This window comes from Carlito syrichta, unplaced genomic scaffold (assembly GCF_000164805.1).
Source record: "Carlito syrichta isolate Samal-C Ts95f unplaced genomic scaffold, Tarsius_syrichta-2.0.1 Scaffold177233, whole genome shotgun sequence".
NCBI lineage: Eukaryota > Metazoa > Chordata > Mammalia > Primates > Tarsiidae > Carlito > Carlito syrichta.
In genome coordinates this window covers 62,202-86,688 of record NW_007121329.1, presented here as the reverse complement: position 1 = coordinate 86,688, position 24,487 = coordinate 62,202, and the positions used below count along the sequence as shown (strand labels likewise).

General features: G+C 37.5%; 1 protein-coding gene across 4 annotated transcripts in view; it reads right to left on the bottom strand.

The window, feature by feature from the left end:
- Nucleotides 1-24,487, bottom strand: part of NPEPPS (aminopeptidase puromycin sensitive) — a 117,695-nt gene that overhangs the window by 31,013 nt on the left and 62,195 nt on the right. For 2 of the 4 annotated variants that reach the window (XM_008051485.1, XM_008051487.2), the window contains 9 exons: nucleotides 17,912-18,033; nucleotides 13,035-13,142; nucleotides 11,587-11,787; nucleotides 11,039-11,135; nucleotides 10,893-10,926; nucleotides 9,934-10,048; nucleotides 6,062-6,226; nucleotides 5,115-5,219; nucleotides 4,327-4,387 (listed from right to left, as the gene is read on the bottom strand). In XM_008051485.1, the coding sequence (XP_008049676.1) occupies nucleotides 4,327-4,387; nucleotides 5,115-5,219; nucleotides 6,062-6,226; nucleotides 9,934-10,048; nucleotides 10,893-10,926; nucleotides 11,039-11,135; nucleotides 11,587-11,787; nucleotides 13,035-13,142; nucleotides 17,912-18,033 (1,008 nt within the window). The remainder of the gene's footprint in view (nucleotides 1-4,326; nucleotides 4,388-5,114; nucleotides 5,220-6,061; nucleotides 6,227-9,933; nucleotides 10,049-10,892; nucleotides 10,927-11,038; nucleotides 11,136-11,586; nucleotides 11,788-13,034; nucleotides 13,143-17,911; nucleotides 18,034-24,487) is intronic. The other 2 variants (XM_008051486.2, XM_021709345.1) reach the window with 2 other exon arrangements.

Below are 24,487 nucleotides of genomic sequence, written 5' to 3'. Positions count from 1 at the left end.
GTCTCGAACCCGTGGGCTCAGGCAATCCACTCACCTCAGCCACCCAAAGGCGCGGGATTACAGGCTGAGCCACCGAGCCCGGCTCTCTCAAGTATTTTTAATCAGCCGAGTGACACAAGTGGATACAGTTATGTACTGCATAATGATGTTTTCCATCAGTGACAGACTGCACATGTGACAGTGATCCCATTATGCTATAATGAAGCTGAAAAATTCCTATCACCTAGTGACATCATAGTTGCTGTAATATCACAGCACAATGCATTCATTCAGGTGATGCTGGTATAAATGATCTTATTGTGTTATGCTACCGGTCACATGAAAGTACAGCACACACAGTTATGTTCAGTATATGATCCTTGAGAATAAAATGACTACCTTACTGGCTTATGCATTTACTATACAATACTGTTCATAGTTATCTTAGAGAGAATTTCTTCTACTAATAAAAAAAGTTAACTGCAAAACAGCCTCAGGCAGATCCTTCAGGTATTCCAGAAGGCACTATTATCATAGTATATAACAGTTCCCTGTGTGTTTCAACCTCCTAGTGGGACAAGATGGGAAGACAGAAGACAGCAATATTGATGATCCTGACCCTGTGCAGGTCTTGGTTAATGTGTGTGTTTATGTCTTAGTTTTTAACAAAAAAAATTTAAAGAGTAAAAAATAAAATAAATTAAAAGTAGAAAAAAGCTTATCAAATAAGGACATAAAAAATACCTTTGTACAACAGTGCAACGTTTTTGTGTTTTAAGCTAAGTACTAAGAGTTAAAGTCAAAACGTTTATTTATTTATTTATTTAGCTGAGGGGTACATGTGAAGATTTGCTACATAGGTAAATTGCATGCAGGTGAGCCCTCTCTCCCCCCAATAGTAGACATGGTACCCAGTGGGTGGTTGTGTGCCCTTTATCCTCCACCTCATTAGCAGTGCCCAGTGTCAGCTATTTTTATTTTTAATTTAAATAGACACAAAGTCTCACTATATTGCCCAGGCTGGTCTCAAACTCCTGGGCTCAAACAATTCTCCTGCTCGGGCTTCCCAAAGTGCTGCCGGGATTACAGGCTTGAGCCACTGTGTCCAGCAAAAGTAAAAAAGTTTAAAAAATTAAAAAGTAAAATAAAAACATTACAGCAAGTTAAGGTTAATTTATTACTGAAGATGGATAAATTATTTTTATAGATTTCATGTGGCCTAAGTGTACAGGAATGTACGGTAATGAATTCACTCACTGACTAACCCAGAACAACTTCCAGTTAGTTCCATTCATGGTAAGTGCCTTATATAGATGTAGTATTTTTCATCTTTTACATGTATTTCTACTTTATCTTTTCTATGTTTAGATACATTTAGACACACATATACTTACCACTGTGTCACAATGGCCTACAGTATTCAGTACAGTAACATGCTGTATAGGTTTGTGTTCTAGAAGCAACAGGTTATACCATTTAGCTTTGTGTAAGTGCACTCTATGACATTTGCACAATGACAAAATCACCTGATGACACATTTCTCAGAAGGTATCACCCTCATTGCACAAATGCATTCACTTTAGAAAAATAATTCTAGTCTTAGTTTAAGAGATAAAATTGAAAGAAATGGGGAAGGCAAGAAGTAGCACGTTAGCAGGCAACTACAGAATTCCAGTGGAGAGATGATAGAGGCATGAATTAAGGGAAAAATAGTGAGGATAGACAGAAGGCACTGGAAGCTCTGTAAGAGGATGAAGGACATGGATGGTAACGGAAATACATTTGAACTGCCAACTGTCTTTCTTTCATAAATAACATAAACAACAAACAAAAATGTTTGAATAGCTTTGCTATTCAAAGTGTGGCCCATAAACTACTAATAGTACTGGATTCACCAAGGAGCTTGCTAGAAATGCAGACCCTCAGGCCCCAGCTCAGAAACATTTTAAGAGACCTGGGGTGTGTGTGTGTGTGTGTGTGTGTGTGTGTGTGTGTATGTGTGTGTGTGTGTGTACACACAAACATACACATTATGATTTATTTATTTATTATTATTTTTTGAGTTGGAATCTCACTCTATCACCCAGGCTGGAGGACAGTGGCACACTCCTGGCCACCGCAGCCTCGACCTGCTAGGCTCAGGAGATCCTTCCACCTCAGCCTTCCGAGTAGCTGGAACTACAGGCACACGCCACCATGCCTGGCTAAACATTATGGTTTAAAAGCACCAAGTTTGGCTGGGCTCGGTGATCAGCCTGTAAACCCAGCACTTTGGAAAGGGGAGGCGAGTGGATTGCCTGAGACCGTGGGTTAGAGACCAGCCCAGGCAACTTGGTGAGACCTCATCTCTACAATAAAAATAAATAAATTAATTAAATTAAAGCACCAAGTTCTTAGGCCAGGTGAAGTGGCTCATGCCTGTAATGCATGATCTGGAAGATCAAGGCAAGATGACTGCCTGAGCTCAGGGATTCAAGATTAGCTGGGCAACCTGGTAAGACCTAATACCTACAATAAATTTTAAAAATTAGCCGGGCGTGGTGGTACACCTCAGCTACTTGGAAGGCTGAGGCAGATGGATTGCCTGAGCCTAGCAGGTCGAGGCTGTGGTGGCAATGAGTGTACCATTGCACTTCAGCCTGGGCAACACAGTGAGACCCCGCCTCAAAAAAAATAAATACATAAAAATAAAAACACCAAGTTCTTTTCTTACTTATTACACAAGTACATGCAAAAGAATCATAAAATTTACAAGAATACATTTCTCCCCAGCCTGTTTTAAGGAACAGAATGTCTCTCCATTCTACAAACCAAGATGGAAATTTAAAAGGGGAGGTGGTGATAGTCAAGATTACATCATGACCTGAACAGAGAAGCAGATACTGTATTCTCCATCCAGAGGCAGTAAGCCTCAATAACAGCTCATAGTCCGGCCTCTCTGAATTTTATCATTCTATTAGATACTAATGACATTACCACAAACCTTCCTGTCTTTTAAACTATTTCTGTTCACTGAAGAATTCAAAACTCCAACTCTGGTTCTTTTTTCATATTCAAGCAATCCTTATCCCCTGTTGTTCTTTCTCTTAACTCCAATATTCAGCAAAGTATAGGCCATTCATTATATTAAAAACTTAAGAATTACTTCACTGAAACTCTGTAGTTTCGTAAGTTCACTCAAATAATTATTTTTGGGAATTTTTTTTTAGTTGGAGTCTCACTCTGTCACCCATGCTCACAGCCACCGCAGCCTTGACCTGCTGGACTCAGGTGATCTTTCTGCTTCAGCCTTTCAAGTTGCTGGAACTACAGGCAAGTGTCACCATGCCCATCTAATTTTTTGATTTATTGTACAGGCAAGGTCTCACCATGTTGCCCAGGCTGGTCTCAAACCTGTGGGCTCAGACAATTCTCTCACCTACACCTCCCAAAGTGTTGGGATTACAGGCATGAGGCACCACACCAGGCAAAAATTTTTAGTGTACAGCTGTTTTAATGGTAATTATCAACCAATCACCAAAAGAACAAGCTCTGGAAAGGTAAATGGAACCCTTCAGATGCTTTTTTTAATTTTAGAGACAGGGTCTTGCTCTGTCATCCAGGTGGAATGCAGCGGCATGATCATAGCTCACTGTAGGCTGAAACTTCTGGGCTCAAGCGATCTTCCTGCCTCAGCCTCCCAAGTAGCTAGAACTAGAGGTGCATACTACCATGTCTAGCTAGATTTAAAAAAAAAAATAGAGTTGGGGTCCTGCTGGGTTGTCCAACCTGGCCTCAAATTCCTGGTTTCAGCAATTCTACTGCCTTGGTGTCCCAAAGTGTTGGAATTACAGGCATGAGTCACCATACTCAGCCCTCTTCAGGTTCTTTAAAGTGGCAAAATATTGAGTTATGGAAAGCAGAATATTGTAGGATGACCAAAGGGATAATGAGTCCTAATTCATGTTGACCTCATGACTTACTATGGGTTGAGTATCCCTTATCCAAAATGCTTGGGGGCCAGAGTGTTTTGAATTTCAGATTTTTTAGGATTTGGGAATATTTGCATTATACTTACTGGTTGAGCATTCCTAATCTGAAAATACAAAATACAAAATGCACCAGTGAGCATTTCCTTTGAGTATCATAACAGCACTTATAAGGTTTCAGATTTTGGAGCATTTCAAATTTTGGATTTTCATATCAGGAATACTCAACCTGTACATGGCTTTAAATAAGTCTATTTTACTTCCTATTTATTACATGAATCCTGACCCTGAGTTAAACATTTAGAACAAAAATAAAATGTCCCATCCTAGATATGGTGACATTTTCTCTTCATTTCTGTCTCAAGTCATTAAAAATTACCTGTGGCAGCATTCTTTTGTTGGAACTTGGTTAAATACATGTTCATTCCTTTCTTAAAGTCCTGAGAAAACACAATTTTTAAATCAAGGAGGATCAGATCTCAGAATTTATATTTGCATATAGTACTCGAAAACAAATTTACTCAAATACTCAAGTATCAGATGTACTGAAACACATTCCTCTGCTGCCTGCTGCCTTTTCTGTACGAATGTATACTCTTTGCCTCCTACTCTTGCTTTTAAGTTTTTTTGTTTGTTTGTTTGTTTTTGAGTTGGAGTCCCACTCTGTCACCCAAACTAGAGTGCAGTGGCCGCTCCCGGCCACCGCAGCCTCGACCTGCTGGGCTCCGGCGATCCTTCTGCCTCAGCCTTCCAAGTAACTGGAACTACAGGTGCGCGCCACTGTGCCCGGCTAATTTTTTTATTTATTGTAGAGATGAGGTCTCCTGCGAGATACCCAGGTGGATCTCAAACCTGTGGGCTCAGGCAATCCACTCACCTCAGTCTCCCAAGGCGTGGGATTACAGGCTGAGCCACTGAGCCCGGCTTTAAGTTTTGTATCAACCTCCAACCTCCACCCACAACCATACCCATACATCACTTATCTAAGAGACCACAGTAGTCAATTAAGACAAATTGAATTCTCAATCCTTTTTCCTCACTAAAAAGAAATGAAGACAAGTCAAAAATCATCTAGAAACTTAATCCAATAAAATCAGATATTTTTTCCATGCAAAGCTCTTTGATTTCACTATAAAAGAATGAAAGATTTTTAAACTGCTTTTTTACCTTATCCCCAATGTAGTCATGTAGCATTCGGATGACAGATGCACCTTTGCTATATGATATAGCATCAAATATCTCATCAACCTCAGATGGATGGCCCACACTGACCTGGCAGACAGTGTGATTCAGGGTTATGACAGGAAGCAGATAGCCTGTAATACTGAATTCCATAAAAAGCTTTCTAGGAAAACCCTTCTGGCTCACAAGACATTTTTCTGCCTTTAGCTCACTCATCATGTACAACGATGATCCTCAAAAGAATGCAATAACTAACCCTAAGCCAGTAAAAGACATAATACGATCCCTGTCATCTCTCAGGGCCTGGGTTCCATTCCTGACTGTTCTGCTGGGAAGCAAGTCACTAAGGTTGTTCACCTTTGAGGGAGCTGGAGTAGGGAGGATAAGGAAGGAACTGGAGAGATAAAAAACATTTGATTTTCTTGCACTAATTGTAATGACCTACAATTAAATGTAACTCAAATTAAATATGTCAAAATAAGATTATCACTCTAGTTCTTTGAATACAACATTTGTACATATAAACTGAAACAAGGATAGGCTAAGTAAGAGACTTAAAATATGCACAAAACAGACAATGACAATAATAAAATAGTATGTCCAGAATTTTCCTTGAAACAAATAATGGAACCATAGTGTTACTTATCAAGTTTGATTTCTACCATACTATTAAATGGAAACATATTTATATGGGTACATAGCACCTACCTCTACAAAGACCATATTTTTTCTATTGCCTACCTTAAGAAGAAATGTTAATTGGAACCCAGGCTTGTTGGCTTTTCAAGATTAGAAATATGAATTATAAAAACAAGTGAAATCACCCATATGATTTTTCTCTTCTTCTGAGTCCCAAGTACCTATATAACAAATTACTTATTTCATTGAAAATGAAAGCAGTCACAGGCCAATGGCTAGAAAGTAGGGCTCACTTCAATAGGATGGCTGTTATCTAAGGCATCAAGCTCCTGGGCACGGGTGTAATCAGCAGAAACAAATTGAGTCCAGATATCATACTCTGGGAAGCAGTGGTCTACACACAGATATTCAATCCAAGATGCAAAACCTTCATTTAACCAAAGATGAGTCCACCATTCCTAAAAATAAAATATGAAAATACGTAAAGAAAACAAAATGATTGCCATTCCACTAATTTTAAAAACTCACATGTCCCTTCCACTATATTCCAAAACTTACAACATAATGATCTAAAAACTCAGTTTAAAACATTTAAAACATTCATTTTAATAAACAGTAAAGAAATTGCATTTCTGAAAAAAAGAAAAGTCTCAAAAGAGATGTCAAGAAAGGCCAACTGGTAATATTAAAATGATGCCTGAGGGACATTTTCAAAATACTGCTAACTTACTTTCTAATACCAAAGGTAGAAATGAAGAAAGAGAAAAAAATAAGCCCATATATGGAAAAGAAAACAGGTAACAGAGGCAAGAAGCAGAGGTAAAAAATGTTCTCATATAAAATTTAGTTTGAGCCGGGCTCGGTGGCTCAGCCTGTAATCCCGTGCCTTGGGAGACTGAGGTGAGTGGATTGTCTGAGTCTGCGGGTTCAAGACCCGCCTGGGCAACTTGGTGAGACCTCATCTCTACAATAAATAAAAAATTAGCCAGGCGTGGTATCGCGCGCCTGTAATTCCGGCTACTCGGAAGGCTGAGGCGGAAGGATCGCCGGAGACCAGCAGGTTGAGGCTCCAGTGGCCAGGAGCGGCCACTGCACTCCAGTCTGGGTGACAGTGAGACTCCAACTCAAAAAAAAATAAATAAATAAATAATAATAATAATAAAATTTAGTTTAGTAAAATATTTCTCTCACAAAAAACAAAACAAACAAACAAATCCCAAAAAACTATCAAGGGCAAACATGGAAAATGGAAATGACTGAGGAAAACTACTGACTAATGAATTGAACTTTCAAGATAAATAGAAAAGCAGTACTGTTTATATAAGAAGAGGACCCCCCAAAATAGAATTTATTTATAAATAATTGTGTATGAAGCCAGGCTCGGTGGCTCAGCCTATAATCCCGCGCCTTTAGGAGGCTGAGGTGAGTGGATTGCCTGAGCCCGTGGGTTCGAGACCCGCCTGGGCAGGCGAGGCCTCATCTCTACAATAAATCAAAAAATTAGCCGGGCGTGGTAGCGCACGCCTGTAATTCCAGCTACTTGGAAGGTTGAGGCGGAAGGATCGCCGGAGCCCAGCAGGCCGAGGCTGCAGTGGCCGGGAGTGGCCATTGCACTCCAGTCTGGGCGACAGGGTGAGACTCCAACTCCAAAATAAATAAATAATTGTGTATTTATTCTTACATGTTTAAACTTCAGTCACGTTCAAACTCTCTGTTTGATGCAATACCTATTATATAATATTGAGATGCTTTTCTCACTGCTTAAAACAGTTCTAGGACATATCAGTTTGAGTGACTTTTCAGTGCTTCTGCCATTTTTTATTTCACCTCTTCCACATTAGTAAAATGTTTCCCTTTGAGGACTTTTTTCATCCAGGGAAACAAACAAAAAAGTTGCTCAGAGCAAGATCTGGGGAATAGAGAGGGTAGGGCATGAAGGTCATGCTGTTTTTGGTCAAGAATTGCTGAACACTCAGCATGGTATGGGCAAGTGTGCTATTAAATCACCCATCATGTTAAAAGAATTTCCAAAAAAAACTCACTGAAGCCGAACACAGCCTCTCACAACAATGCTAGCTGGTAAACTGATGCCGATGGGTTCCTATAACACTTATCTTGTGGGAGAAGCCTATACTACAAGGACCCTGCCCTCCAAAAGATAATTCGGGATTTTTGGGGGCCTCCTCCTCGTATAATTATGTGAAACTAACAGAAAGGTCATGGCAGGAAGTAATTAGTAATGAATGGTATTTATGGCATATAAAATTCTCTTCTGTTAATAAGACTGTATAGTGAGCGAAATGGATAAAAATATAATAGTCAAATTTTAAAAAAATAAACTTTTAAAGAAGCAATCTCAATCTAATTTTTATTTATTTATTTTAATTTCTTTTGAGCTGGAGTCTAACTCTGTTGCCCAGGATGGAGTACAGTGGCACGCTCATGGCTACTATAGTCTCAGTCTGCTGAACTCAGGTGATCCTTCTGCCTTAGCCTTTCCAGTAATTGGAACTACAGGCACACGCCACCATGTCCAGCTTATTTTTTAGTTTATTGTAGAGACAAGGTCTTGCAAAGTTGCCCAGGCTGCTCTCGAACACCTGGGCTCAGGCAATCCTCTCGCCTCAGTCTCCAAAAATACTGATTACAGGCGTGAGCCACTATGCCCAGCCTCTAATTTTTATTAAAGTTAGTTAAATCTATTAGTAAAAGAAAGCAATATAAGAATCCAAGATTGAGACCAAAGGACTAAATGTATGGTGAAAAGCAAAAGGACATTTTGAAATTCAAAAAGATAAAATATTTTTTTAGGATAAATCTGTATCAGAAAGAAAAATATTTTTTTCAAAAGATCAAATATTTTAATATTAAGTGATCAGTGGTTATTTGTCTAAGCGCAATTTAAACAGTAGCCTCCACTACTAAGATAAACTGGTACAAAACTAAAGTTATTCTCCAACCAAATTATCCAATAAGCCCTTGGAATTTCAGTTCTAATAACTAGCATAGCTACATAAACCCAGTAAAAAGTTATTTTAAACTAAAGAGAAGGCACACATTTTCCCTACTAAAATTTATTGCTGGTAGTTTAAAAATAAAATCATAAAATGAACTTCTCTCAAAACTTAGCAAAAAATTTGTTTGGTAGGAAGTAGCAAACTTGCTGCATTAGGAGAACAGACCACTTCTTCACATATATGAACACAGGCACATGTAATTCCATGTGACATTATATTTCAAAAAAGTTTTTTAACCTGTAAAATGTTAAACATTCAAAGCAAAAGGAGAGGGTTTATTTTCATGTGTTAACTTTCTGTAGAAACTCTCTCAGACACATCAAACAGTTGCTAAATGTATTGCTTTCTTGCTTATTTCTGTGACATATGAATTCAGCCAACATCCAAGTCAGGTTCTGCTCTTTGGCAGCCTAAAATGCTGTCAGGGAATTTGGCCTGCTCCTGAATCTCTAGTTTCTTCATTGCAGGAGTACTTCTAGTTCACTTATTAAACCCTGTGCTCCCAAGCTCTAACACAGTTGGCTTCCACAAACAGTATTTATTTAGAGTAAGAGTGAAAGGTCAGGACTAAAGCACAGAGATATTTACTGCAAACATTATAAGGATTTCAATGGAACAGAATATACTCAATACACTTTTATTCTGCAGTAATACTTCAGTTTCTTTACTAATATTCAGTTTCTTTACTATTACTTCATAAAGTTTCAATTTAACATTTTAGGCAATGAAAACACTGACTCCTAAAAACAGTTCTAGTTAAAGATCAGTTTGTCATTTATCAGGTTATTTTTCAGCTAGTGAACTATTTTAACAAGTATGACTCAAGAAACAGCCTAGAACTCACTGTATAATTCAGTCATCTTTACCCAAGAGGAATCTTTCTCTCTCACCCAAATTGACTTCCCCCATTTGCAGGCAAATTTTAGAACAGTTTATGAAGTGTTTTTTGCTGACTAAAGATGGTCCATATGCTCGTTTAATACAGAAATTTTCAAAAACACTTTCCAGGTGGGCTTTTTAAAATTAATTTTTTCTATCACTCAATTATTTTTTGGCATGGTGTTATAGCCAAACCTGAAATACTATGTAGCCAAAATGTGAAGTAGGATGAAGATAAATATATTTGAGCACTTAAAAATATTAAATACCATAGTAACAAGATTTCCAAACCATTGATGGGCGAGTTCATGTCCCACAACCAGAGCAACCCACTGGCGTGATGAAGAACAGGAGTTTTTTGGATCAATGAGCAATGCAGTCTCCCTGTGATTAAAAAAAAAAAAAAATTAAATAATAAAAGTACTGCAATAAAAGTGGGCATGCACACTTGGGGAAGATTCAGATAGTCAAGTGGACTTTAGAGATATCAGAAAACATCTCAACATATACAGAATAAAAAAAGTTTCAGGAAGACTGAAGACTACCCAAACAGAATTCATACAACAGATCAAAGATGTGACACAGTTAAACCATCATTGGTTTGTTGACAGGACAGCTGCCTAAAATTTTGGAAGAGCTTTTGTCTAAGGGATTAGGGATCACTGTACTACAGATAAAGAGAAAAGAAAGTCCTTCCATTAAATAAAGGGAGTGGTGGGAGAAGATGCATTCCACAGTCCCCAAAACAACGTTGAGTCGGCGATCCAAAACTTAGTTCACCCAAGAAGGCAATTGAAATTAGAAGGCAAAAACTTGTTTACAGACTCTGCTTTAAAAAATTATACAACTCACATGTTTATTATGATGACAGACATGTAAAAACTTGGCTGGAAGATATGAGTATCAGGGAAGGTTCTTCAAGCTGGATAAATAACTATGAAACTACTGGGAGGAAGGAAAGTGACAAACTCAGCCAAGAATATGTCTAAAAATACTGCTAATGCCAGATGCTCACTTTAAAATCTTACACCCTCGGATAGCAGCACCAAAGCAGGGCAGGGTGCGGGGGATGGGGATTGTACATTCTCAAAACATGCATGGAAGTGAAGGAAGGTAGGAAAATTTACACCAGATCATAAAGCAGAAACTACTCAATTGTGATCAGAAGTGAAACCCTTATGAAATCTGCAACTAAAAGATAAGGCAGGGTAATACATCATTAACATACCTATAAGTAACAAGGCCCCAGTTCTCCATGGCACCTTCATAAAATAAATATAAACATTTGTTGATATATAGACATACTCCTTCCACAAAGTCACAAAATTCAAAAAAAGTTGTTACAATTTAGCAATAAAACGAAATTTACTTTACCAGCTGCAAAGTCTGCAATAGCAATGAGATCAATTTTAGGTAGAGGATAAGGAACATTGAAGTAGTCCTTATAAAAAGGCAAGGTTTTAGCAGCAACCTATAAAGGTATAAACAAAAGAACCATCTAATAAATATTTGATTCTAATTCATACTGAAATCCACAAAGGAATCCTGTTGCAAGCCAAAGTATCTCAAATTACTAGAAACTAATCCTGGGGAGGCCTGCCTCCAAAAGATTGCCTTAGCTCCAAGCTTTGTATACAGTGGCCAAACTTTTATAACTTGACATGAAAAATATAATTACATATTTTCCCACCCATTCCTTAGATAAACAAATTCCACTCTTATAGTCTCTTAATCAGCATTATGTTGCAAGATGTTAATACAACACCAAGGTTGGCATTTTTAAAATTCTATTAAAAATAAAAACAAAGCAGCATTACTTTCAGGTTAAATTATAAATAACTGTACTAAAAATTTATCAGAAATGTAAATTCCCCAACCTGGAGTTATGGACTGTTGGAACAATCCTCTTCAAGTACATTTACCTCTAACGCAAATTTTCCTTGCTCTGCTTTGCCAACAGGGGTGTAAACACGGACACACACACCATCTTTTGACCTTGTTTCTACAAAGTCATATTCACCCACAACAAATGCCACCAGATATGTAGACATAACAGGTGTGCGGGCAAACTTCACTTCCACTAAATTTTCATCATCAGGGTACGGTTTCCGGTCAATTACATTCTTAAAAAAAAAAAAGGAAAATGTTAACAGATTTACATTAATACCTTAGAGCAAACACTAGCTAAAAACAATAGGCTCTAATGCCTCTCCTGCCCCCTTTCCAGCATGGCTTACTTCTCCATCCCAGTTCATACAGTGCTTCATGCTGTCAAGATCTTTCCTCTTAAGAAAGAAAGTGTCTGATAAAGCACTCATACTAAGATGTTGCGGGCTAAGGTGCTAAAACTACCAAGGACTTGTGAAAGAAAAGAATGGACTTTTCTTGAATATTTATTATATGCCAGGCACTGAGATGTTTCAAGAGCTCAGTTCTTTTCTATTGAAATAAGAATAGGAGAAACAATTATTAATAAAAAATAAAGTGTAGCTGTGGAACTTCGCATTTCAAAGGGCATGAATTTCTAGATCTAGAGCATTCTCTGTACCAAGGCTGGCTCTAAGCAAATTTGTGAAGAAATTTCAACTTTACCTTTAGAATCCCTAATTTTCCTGTGATGTTCTCCCTCTTTTTTTCTATTCAGGCTCTCAGTTTCCTCAAGCTCTCTCTATTCTTTCTTCCAAGGAAGACTTTTATTTATTTAAGAACAGACCTGATAAATTCATGCATACTAAAATGTAAATGAATAATTCAGTTTAATATATTAGCCTCCTCTCTAAGAATATTGGAGAAGAGAATGACATTCTATTTATGGAATTATCTCCATCAATAAGCAGGCAAAAGCCAGTTACTTTCAGGTGCAGTAGGTTTTTCCCAAGTTCCCCAGTCTTATAGGCTACGGGCTACCCTACATCTTAAACAAGGCAGCCCTACATAATATGCTTCAAGTAGTAAATGCTTACTCTACTTATGATAAATTACATCAGTGAAAAGGACATATTTTGAATACAATCAGCCCCAAACCTAAATATACTTCAATATGCTGCCATATCTTTTGACATTTAATAAGTCAAGCTCTTTTTCTTTCAGGTAACATGTATTAAACTTGCAACTTATTTATGTCTCCAAATAAAAAGAAGTAGATAATCTTGTTAATGTATTTAAAAAGAAATTTTTGCCATAAGGAGGAAAACTCTCCTAAAATAAGGAAATTTTAAAAAGAGAACTCACTGAAAATAAAGAAAACTAATATTTACTTTCTTATTATATACGAAGCACTGAGCTAGGTGGTTTCGTGTCATGCTACCTAATCAGTAAAATATGCTAAAGCCTATTAAAAATTTAAATACACTTATAAACACATACATACCATGTTTGATAAAGCTACTCTGTCTTTAGGAACAACCAATGAGATATCAAAAGTTGCTTTGATGGCAGGCTCATCCCAGCAAGGAAAAGCCCTCCGGGCATCAGTAGCCTTAAGAAAAGAATATGAAATATAAGTATCATTGAATTAACCTAACAGGCTATTTCACGAAGCAGCCACCATTTCTCTCCATCATTCATTAATTTGCTTAAACATTTACTTTCCACTCAGTGCCAAGCAGTGAGCTAGGCACTGACTCTAAAAAAAAACACAGCATTTGCCATACAGCCAGTTATCTTGGAACTAGGTTTCTTACAGATTTCTTTTTTCTTTTTCTTTTCTTTCTTTTATTTTATTTTTTTTTTTTTAGTCAAGGGTCTTACTCTGTCTAGGATGGAGTGCAGTAGAAAAAATCACAACTTACTACAACCTCAACCTCCTTGCTGGGCACAGGTAATCCTTCCACCTCAGCCTCCCAAGTAACTGGGACTACAGGCATGCGCCACCATGCACAGCTAATTTTTTTAATTTTTGTAGAGAACAGGTCTTGCTATGCTGCCTAAGCCAGTTTCAAACTCCTACATATAAGCAATCCTCCCATTTTGACCTTCCAAAGTGCTGGGATTACAGGCGTGAGTCACACCTGGCCACAGATTTTAACAACATAATAATTTACAATTATATTTGTTTTTAATAAAATATTGTAACATTCCAAATTTAATGCAAATGGATTCATCAATAATGTTAACACAATACAGAGCACAAAGAAGTCAACAGTACACTGTAAGGACTCAGAGTCAGGAAAACATGATAGGTTGCCTCTGGTTTTTATTTTAAATAGAAAAATATTCTCAATCTTTGATGTGCTTTGTTCTTTATTTGGAATGGCAGCAATGGGAATAAAGACAGATGCTCTATCAATTCAAAACAGGTCATTCGTTTAATGGCATTTTCATATACTACACATAAAACTGTCACTACTTGACCTACTTAAAGAGACCCCATTCTTTCATCAAAAATAAAAAAAAGAAACTTATTAAAGCAAAATAAAATTTAGTGCAGGATATCAGCTATAAAAGAAATTTTAGTAAGCAGAACAAAATCATAAAATGGAACCAATGACAAGATTCTGAAACATAAGAAAAATATGCAGAGGCAGAAGAAGCACACATAGCTACAGCAGTAGGGAAATGATTTTATACTAGAGAAAATTAAACAAATGGCAAGGTAACAAGATTTGAAAGTTTCTAAAATATTCAAAGGATAAAGTGATGAAAGCAATCAAAGATCCATTTGGGGGACAGACACTAGAATTAACCCTATCATTAACTGACACTCCTGAGGAGGAAGTCAGAACAGACATCACAATGAAGATGTAACAGGAAAACTTTGCCACATCGAAGGAAACATGAATCTGAAGATCGATAGGGTCCACAAGAACTATATGACACTAATGAAAAGTAAACACCTGTTTTTTTTTTTAATTTTCAGGGTCAAGAATAATTTACAAGCAAGCATTAAAAAAATAAAAATAAAAAACCAAACCAAAACAAAACATCATCTTACCTACCAAGGGGGAAAAACATTTTAGTCTATGACGTCTACTCTTGACAGAATAAGATGTGAAAGGCTACTCTTCTTTTTTTTTTTTTTTTTTTGAGTTGTAGTCTCACTCCGTTGCCCAAGCTGCAATGCAATAGGTACATTCATGACCACCTCAGTGTTGACCTGCTGGGCTCCGGCAATCCTTCCGTCTCAGCCTTCCAAGTAGCCAGAGCTACAGGCACGTGCTCTCGGCCAATTTTTTTATTTATTGTAGAGACGAGGTCTCACCAAGTTGCCCGGGCTGGTCTTGAACCAGCAGGCTCAGGCAATCCACTCGCCTTGGCCTCCCAAAGTGTTGGGATTACAGACTGAGCCACCAAGTCCGGCTTTTTTTTTTTTTTTGATTTATTGTAGAGACAAGTGAGACCCCCTTGGTAGGTTGATGTTTTGTTTTTTATTTTTGGAATACTTGCTTTTTAAATTATTTTTGATCCTGAAAATTAAAAAAAAAACAGGTGTTCACTTTTCATTAGTGTCACATAGTGCTTGTAGACCCTATCGATCTTCAGATTCATGTTTTCCTTCGCTGTGATAGTTTTCCTGTTACGCGCTACCATGCTCGTCTCTATAATAAATCAAAAACTTAGTCAGGCGTGGTAGCACATGCCTATAGTTCCAGCTACTTGGAAGGCTGAGGCAGAAGGATCTCTGGAGCCCAGCAGGCTGAGGCTGTGGTGGCCAAGAGGCGTGCCACTGCTCTCCAGCCTGGTGACAGAGTGAGACTCCAGCTCAAAAATAAAATATTGTAGAGATTAAGTCTCGCCAAGTTGCCCAGGCTGGTCTCGAACCTGCAGGCTCAGGCAATCCACTCACCTTGGCCTCCCAAAGTGCTGGGGTTACAGGCTGAGCCACCAAGCCCGGCCACTACTCTTTTTTGAGTTGGAGTCTCACTTTGTGCCCAGGCTGGAGCGCAGTGGCACACTCATGGGCACTACAGCCTTGACCTGCTTGGCTCAGGTGATACTTCTGCCTCAGCCTTCCAAGTAGCTGGAACTACAGGAATGCGTCATCCCACCTGGCTAGTTTTTTGATTTATTGTAGAGATGATGTCTTGCCAAGTTGCCCAGGTTGGTCTTGAATCCGTGGGCTCAGGCAATCCTCTCACCTCGGCCTCCCAAAATGCTGGGATTACAGGTGTAAGCCACCACACTGGTGAAAGACTTCTCTTACAGTTGAGCAAGTTGGCCTTACTCATTGTTGGAAGGGAGAACTCACACCATCGGGAACCACTGATGACTCAGTAAGAATGCAAGAAAAAACCGACTATACGATTTGGGATTTAGTTGGATGATTTGGGAGAAGGTCTAACGAAGCAGGGATTCACTACAGATTGGGTGCCATCAGAAATTCTATGAGTAAGTATCTCAATAAATCTTATCCACAGGGAGGCCAGACTAGAACAAGTCTAAAATGGTAATCGGTAAAGAAGCAGTAGTCTCTCATCTTGACTGACAGATGGAGATCTTTGATATTTTGTGGGTAGCACAGTGACCTTGTTTTTGTCTGTGCTTAGAGAAAATTATGAAGTCCTTTTGTTTTATATCACTTTATCATGGTCTCAGAGTAACCTTGTCTGAGGGCTGGTATTCTGTGATACAGGTTTTGTCCAATAAGAGAGGTAAACATGGATCAGCATGTACCAGGACAGCTTCTGGATGTCAAGAGTTGCACTTCTTGTTTTTTTGGGTTTTTTTAGCTTGTAAATTTCTTGTACAAAGGAGTTTTTTTTCCTTTCTTTTTTTTTTCTTCCCACCAACAAGTCTATATACCCAGTAAACCAGGTCATGTATAAAGGTAAAAGCAAGACTTTCAGATATGCAAAGACTCAGGAATTACACCACTACACCACTGATACACTCTCTTAGAAAAACTGTTTAAGCTGGGCTCGGTGGCTCAGCCTGTAATCCCGCGCCTTTGGGAGGCTGAGGTGAGTGGATTGCCTGAGCCTGCGGGTTCGAGACCCGCCTGGGCAGCGAGACCTCATCTCTACAATAAATCAAAAAAATCAGCCGGGCTTGGCAGCACATGCCTGTAATTCCAGCTACTTGAGGCAGAAGGATCGCCGGAGCCCAGCAGGTCGAGGCTGCGGGAACAGCCACTGCACTCCAGTCTGGGCAACAGAGTGAGACTCCAACTCAAAAAAGAAAAAAAAAAGAAAAGAAAAGAAAAACTGTTTAGAGACATATACTAGCCAACCATTTCAAAATAAAGTGTTTAAACATAGAATCATTCAAACATAAATTAAGCTTAAATAGCTACGGTAAATGTTATTTTAAAACAGAAGGCAACATAAAATTCTTGAAAAAGAAAATACTCCAGGTAAAACAAATTAGTGGTAAGCTGGATCCAAAATTTCAAGTTATGCAAAACAAACAAGACAGGGATATGGCAGAAAAACAGCATCAACTGGAGAGCATCAATTATTACATTATTCATATTGAACTTTACAAAAATAAATTTAATTAGATTGAACACTTAAAAGTACCATTAGCAGATTCAAAGCAACTTAAGTAATTTGCAAATACTTGATAAATAAAAATCAAAGAAAGCACAGATACTATAGTAAGATAAACAAAGGAAATGTGAATGCAGCAAAGGAATGTAACAAAATACCTAATAATGCTGTAAGAAATGGCACAGGTATCAAATACTAAGAGTATAATTTTAATTAAGAAAGGTACACAGGCCGGGCTTGGTGGCTCAGCCTGTAATCCCAGCACTTTGGGAGGCCGAGGCAAGTGGATTGCCTGAGCCTGCAGGTTCGAGACCAGCCCGGGCAACTTGGCAAGACCTTGTCTCTACATTAAAATAAAAAATAGCCAGGCGTTGTATCAAGTGTCTGTAGCTCTGGCTACTCGGAAGGCTGAGGTGGAAAAATCACTGAAGCCCAGAAGGTTGACGCTGGGGTGGCCATGAGTGTGCATGCCACTGCACTCCAGCCTGGGCAAAGGAATGAGACTTCAACTCAAAAAAAAAAAAAAAGAAAGGTACACAGTATAAAAGCAACTCAGGCACTGGAATTTTGTTACCTTTGTATAAACGTGTGTGTGTGTGTGTGTGTGTGTGTGTGTGTGTATCTGAACATAATCATTCCCCAATCCACACCTTCAATTCCCTCCTTTCTATGGGGACAATGGCTGAATATAAAGTAAAAATTGTAAAATCATAAATATGATTATGGCTAAAGGCACCTAACCTCAAATAATCAACCCAACTAACAGAGCTTTGTTAGAATGCCTAAGAATCATAATATTTTAGAGTAGAGTAACCCATACCTCAAACTGTGTTACAGCAGCATAGCGCACCTCTCCTGAAGGGGTAGTATATTTACTTCTATAGAAACCTTTCATTTTGTCATTCAGTTCTCCAACAAAATCTATCTTTAAGGTTCCCGTACCTGTGATTGAAAATAAATAAAAACCACTTTTATATGTTAAGTACAGTTATCAAAAAAATATATCCTCAAGATACTGTATTCAGTTGACTATTTACAAAGTTCAAATCATTCCTTCCTTTCTCAAATATTCCTCCTGGCATGGAGAGAATACAGTACTTACTAAAGTAACTGGCAGACTAAACCTAAAATAACTCCTAAAGTCATGTTTAGGGTGACTGCTTACAAAGTTCTTTAACTTTAACTTAGTCTCAAATTAACAATACATGGAAATAGAAATAAAAAACAAACATTTATTATTAAATGACTGACATGTGCTATTATTATATATGATGCTTTCAAGATAACTATTTGTAAACTTGGAAGTAGGTATTGTCCTCATTTTTTCAGATGAGAAAACTGAGGCTGAAAAGTTAAATAATTGACCAAGGTCATATAATTAGTAAGTAGCAAGAATGGAATAAAATGTTTTAATTAAAAATTCGTGCTCTCTGCCAATTTCACCATGCAAACTGGTCCTTTTAGACAACTTATGCACAGGAAGAGAAATGTAGCCAATTATTCTATTATCAAGGCAAGAAACTGTAAGTTCAAAATAAATGGTACACTGATTGCATACTTTTGTAAGGAACTATAGAGAAAACCAATGATTTAATCAGCTAAAGGGCATAAAACAAATTCTTATAGTCACCTCAATCACTTGAAACTTTATATTAAAGAAATACATTTAATCAGTAAATTATTAATAGCAACCTAAATATGTATTCTATTGTATAAGAGCAAAACCAATTTAGACAAAATGTGAGCTTTTGTGAGTGTATATACCTTATTTTTATAACAAAAAAAGATTATAATTACTACCTAGTAGTCATCTGCTAAATTCAGATGCATAATTCTATTCTACATTTTACAAATAAAATTATAAAAAAGCCCAGGGAAGGCAACCCCTTCAGGTCCCCTCCCACTGTGGGAGCTTTTCTGTCCTCTCAACAAATCCTGCTTTAAAAAATAAAACAAAAATAAAACCCAGGGAAATATCTGTAATTGATCCTTTTAAAGTACCTACTTATAACAAGATTTAGAGCATGGGAGTCAAACAAATCAAAGTTTTGGTATGACTATAAAATGATTAGCCAATCATACCAAACTTTTATAGCCTAATGTTTTTAAACTGTAATTTTGGAATGCTGAAAAGCAATCACATTTGACATTGTTCAAAATGTTCTACACACATACACACACACATTCTCTTTCTCTTTCTCTCTCTCTCTCTCTCTCTCTCTCTGATACATTCTTTTGGATGATCTCAAAGTCAAATCTTCACCTTATAAAACTGAATTTGCTTTTTGGAAAGCTCCAAAAATTCTGAGAACTGCAAGTCTAAAGAATAAGTGAATGACAAACTGCAAACTGTTTCTAGACCAATTATCCTGTGTGCCTCAAACTGGCTCTGAAAGTAAAGTAATAATTTCAAACTTTTGCAGCAAAGTCATCACTAAAGAAAGTGTGACATGCTGGGGGGAAAAAAACAATTCAATTGAAGCTCAATTGAATAGATGTTTTGTGATGGTTATTTTTGAAAAAAATCAGACACTTGTGAATATCTGAAGAGGACAATAAATACTTTTTTCTTTAAAGAAAATAATAGATCACAGGGACAGCAACTCTGAATATAGTGAAAGAATAATAGTTAATACTAAAGAATTAAACTATAAATAAAATTTTAAAGAAAAAATTTTAAGATGTTTTCTCTTTAAAGATGTTTCTATTTTCTTTAGGAATTTACTGAATTATTTTCTAAAAGCAGATATATTCACATTAACAAAGTCTGCACATAAGGGCTAATAAGATTATAAAAACACACTACCTTTAATGAAAACCACCTGATGGAATTTTATGTTACAATTCCATAAACTGAATTGGCCAATCAGCTTTAACTAAGCAAACTGTTAAGATGTTTTTAAATATAATTCATATTTCATGGTAAATCTACTTTCAACTTTTCCTATTTGGAACAAAAGTGGATTTAAAACTCATAACTAAATAAGAAAGGCTGCTTACACTTTTACTTGGTTTTAAATCTCCAAGGCCATCAAACCATAACAAGATATTGACAGTGACCACTTCCAAAAAGTGGCATACTAAACAAAATACAAAGTATTGGAAAGAGTTATTACCTGAAATTCAAACAAAACACAAGTTAAAGTTTCGAAAAAAGTCATTATTAAATTTAATTAGTGTCACAATTATACAATACTAATTGCAAAGTACTTACTATCAATATACTAGAATTTTAGGGCAACTAGGAGAAAGAGAACTTTTTGATAAATTTCACTTACAATATACTATGAGTTGATTGCCAATTTGTCTAATTTTATATCCATTCACACACATAATTTGTACCATTTCCTCAAAGTTAGATACCTTATTTCCATATCCAGTGTATGCAGTATTTATGTGTTTGGGGTTATAAACATATATTAAACTCATTTATAAATTAAACAACTGAAAAATGGGAACTTCCACCAAAAATCTTAAATGTTTAAAGCTTAGGAGAGTATAATAATTGTAAAACCTGGAGTAGATCCTGAAGTACTTTAATAAATTAAAAATTTAGACCAGGTGAAGTGTCTTATGCCTGTTATCTCAGCATTTTGAGAGGACAAGGCAAGAGCACTGCTTGAGCCCAGGAGTTTGACACCAGTCTGAGCAACATAGTGAGACCTCATCTCTACAAATAAAAAAATTTAGAAGATCGGTCAGGGTGGTGCATGCCTGTAGTCCCAGCTATTTGGGAGGCTGAGGCAGAAGGATAGCCTGAGCCTAGGAGGTCAAGGTTGCATGTGCTACTGCACTCCAGCCTGGGCAAAAGAGTGAGACCCTCCACCCACACACACACAAAAAGAAGAAATTTAATGTAAAAGCCTGCTAAATGCTATGAACTTAAAGACAGATTAATTTATCTATAAAGGGAACAAATGTCTTTGTATCACCATTGTTTTCATTCTTCAAAATGCTAGGAACTACTACTAGTGTTTTTCCATATAAATGCCACTCTACAGGATTGAGCTTAAACACTGATTTTGAGGTTGTTAAGTCTTAAACGTTTATGGAAATTTAACCACTGTTCTAGAATGAGGCCAATTTTAGAAAAGTGGTTGTTTTACCTAGCTATATAATAGTTGGCACACTGTTAAATTTGATGAGGATAAACACAAAGGTTATTTTTATTTTTTTTTTGAGTTAGAGTCTCACTGTCGCCCAGACTGGAGTGCAGTGGCCGCTCCCAGCCACCGCAGCCTCAACCTGCTGGGGCTCCAGTGATCCTTCCGCCTCAGCCTTCCAAGTAGCTGGAACTACAGGCGCACGCTACCACACCTGGCTAATTTTTTGATTTATTGTAGAGATGAGGTCTCATCTGCCCAGGCGGGTCTGAACGGGCTCAGGCAATTCACTCACCTCAGCCTCCCAAAGGCGCGAACACAAAGGTTATTAATGTCCTCTTAAAATAAATTCAATAATTACTCCATCATCAGATAGACCACTTGTGAAATCTGTTTTGAAAAAATAAGGACTTCATTCTTAAAGAAAGAATGACAACTGCATAACTTTGACCCAGGGAACCTCGGTAAAATGTGAAGCCCAATGATTTTAAGCAGATATTAGCAGATATTCAATAATTCAATATAGTTCACAGCTACAATAAATTTTCACTTCTCATATTTGTTATTTTTTATATTAGTCAAAAATTGTAATATTAGCGAAACATCCCAAAAGCTATTGTTTTGTTGTTGTGGTTTTGAATCAAAGTTTCACTCTGTTGTGCAGTAGCATGGTCACAACCACCGCAGCCTCAACCTGCTGGGCTTAGGCAATCCTTCTGCCTCAGTCTTCCAAGTAGCTGGAACTACAGATTTTATATTTTTTAAATTTGTCTCACCAAGTCGCCCAAGCTGGCCTTTAACCCTTGGACTAAGGCAATCCTCTTGCCTCCACCTCCCAAAGTGCTAGGATTACAGGGGTGAGTCACAGCACCTGGCCAAAAGCTATCTTGAATTGTTGTATACTAATGGTTATAACCTTCCCTGACTTGTTCCTGTTATTTGAAATTATTTCAACATTTAGCATGTCTCCTGTAAATAGTCCTTATCAAGAATGATGCTACCCTTATATGCTGATAATAAATGACTTCCAATGTATAAAGTTAAGGGGAAAAGAAGAAAGGTACAAATATTATGTTATGTATGGCATGATAATTTTTGTGTTCTTAGAAAGCATATACATAAATGCTTACAAAAGTATGGTATTGTTTTGAAAAGATACAAAGGAAACTGATTGCTTCTGAGGAATGGAGCTATGAGAGGAAGACAGGATAAAGTGCCAAACAAAATTTTACTATAAAGCATTTGAATTTCAAACTAGGCACATGTATTGCTTTTAAAATATTTAATTTAAAAAAATAAAGATAGCATAATGTGGTGGGTAGAAGTGTAGACTTTTGAGTTAAACTGCTTGGAATTAAATCCTAGCTCTACCACTTACTAGTTGTGTGATCTTAGACAAGTTATTTAAGTTAATTAAACCATTTTTGTTGCCTTAGTTTATCTATAAAGTAGAGATAACAGAAACTACTTTTAAAGATTTCTGAAAGGATTAATATTTTTGAAGCACTTAAAACACTGTCTGACAGATTAAGCACTCAATATATATGTGTGTATAATATGTATCATCTATCATGCCAGAGTTTCTGTTTTTATTGCCTGGTGAATTAGTCTAGCAAATACACTCTGATTTATTTTGATAAATATAGTATCTCCAATTTTTGGATTTAATGAAGGATGTTGCCATATTTCCTAATGCAAGGCAATAATCTATGCTATCTTATTCTATACTTGGTAGGTTTATATATCTTCTTGGACTATTCCAAAAATCATTTTTTTGAACATAAAAATGGGAACAACATATACCGGAGACTCCTCAAGTGAGGAGTGAGAGATGGGGGGCAAGGGTTGAAAACCATCATGCTATTTGGCAGATATTCATCAGAAGCCAAAACCTCACCATCATGCAATATACCCAGGTGACACACCTGCACACATACCCTCTGAAAATCTAAGTTTTTCAAAAATCAGTTTTTTGACGTTGCTTCTCCCTTCTTCATTTATTTCATTAACTACTGCTCTTATAGCCTTATTTCTCTCCTCTTTTAATCTAACTCTGAGTTTGATGTTTACCTAATTTTTAATTTTCCTTATTAAATATCCTCTCTTAAAAACACTGCCTGCATCCCTCCTATGTTTTCATATGTGGTAATTTCATTATTCAGTTCTAAATATTTTATTTTATTTAATTTTTTGAGTTGGAGTCTCACTCTGTCACCCAGACTGGAGTGCAGTGGCAGGCTCACGGCTACCGCAGGCTTGACCTGCTGGACTCCAGTGATCCTTCTGCCTCAGCCTTCCAAGTAGCTGGAACTATGGGCACGTGCCACGATACCTGGCTAATATTTTTGATTTATTGTAGAGATGAAGTCTCACCAAGTAACCCAGGCTGGTCTCGAACCCATGGGCTCAGGCAATCCTCTCACCTCAGCCTCCCAAAGTGCTGGGATTATAGGCATGAGCCACTGTGCCAGGCCTAAATATTTTATTTTTTGAGTCAGAGCCTCATTCTGTCTCCCAGGTTGGAGTGCAGTGGTGCTATTAAGGCTACCACAGCCTCAACCTCTTGACATACTGGGCTCAGGTAATCCTTTTGCCTCAGCCTCCCAAGCAGCTGGGACTACAGCTGTGCGCCACCACATCCGGCTAATTTATTTATTTATTTATTTATTGTAGAGATGATGTCTTGCCATGTTGCCCAGGCTGGTTTCCAACTCTTGGGCTCAGGCAATCCTATTGCCTCAGCCTCCCAAAGTGCTGGGATTACAGGAGTGTGCCACCACACCCAGCAAAGTGTTGTCCTAAATATTTTCTAATTTCCATAACAAGTCTTCAAATAATTATTCTCAGACATAATTTTTCCAAATATATAAGAAGGGGTTTTTTTTGTTGTTGTTTTTCTCTTACTACAGTCTTCTAATCCTTTCACAGTGTGAACACAGAATGTAGACTGCGGTGATAATCGATTTAAAACTTTAAAAAATTTTATTTGCTGGGCTCGTTGGCTCAGCCTGTAATCCCAGCACTTTGGGAGGCCAAGCGAGTGAATTGCCTGAGCCCACAGGTTCAAGACCAGTCCAGGCAACTGGGCGAGAACTTGTCTTTACAATAAATAAAAAAAATTAGCCGGGTTCGGTGGCTCAGCCTGTAATCCCGCGCCTTTGGGAGGCTGAGATGAGTGGATTGCCTGAGCACGCGGGTTCAAGACCCGCCTGGGCAGTGAGACCTCATCTCTACAATAAATCAAAAATCAGCCGGGCATGGTAGCGCATGCCTGTAATTCCGGCTACTCATAA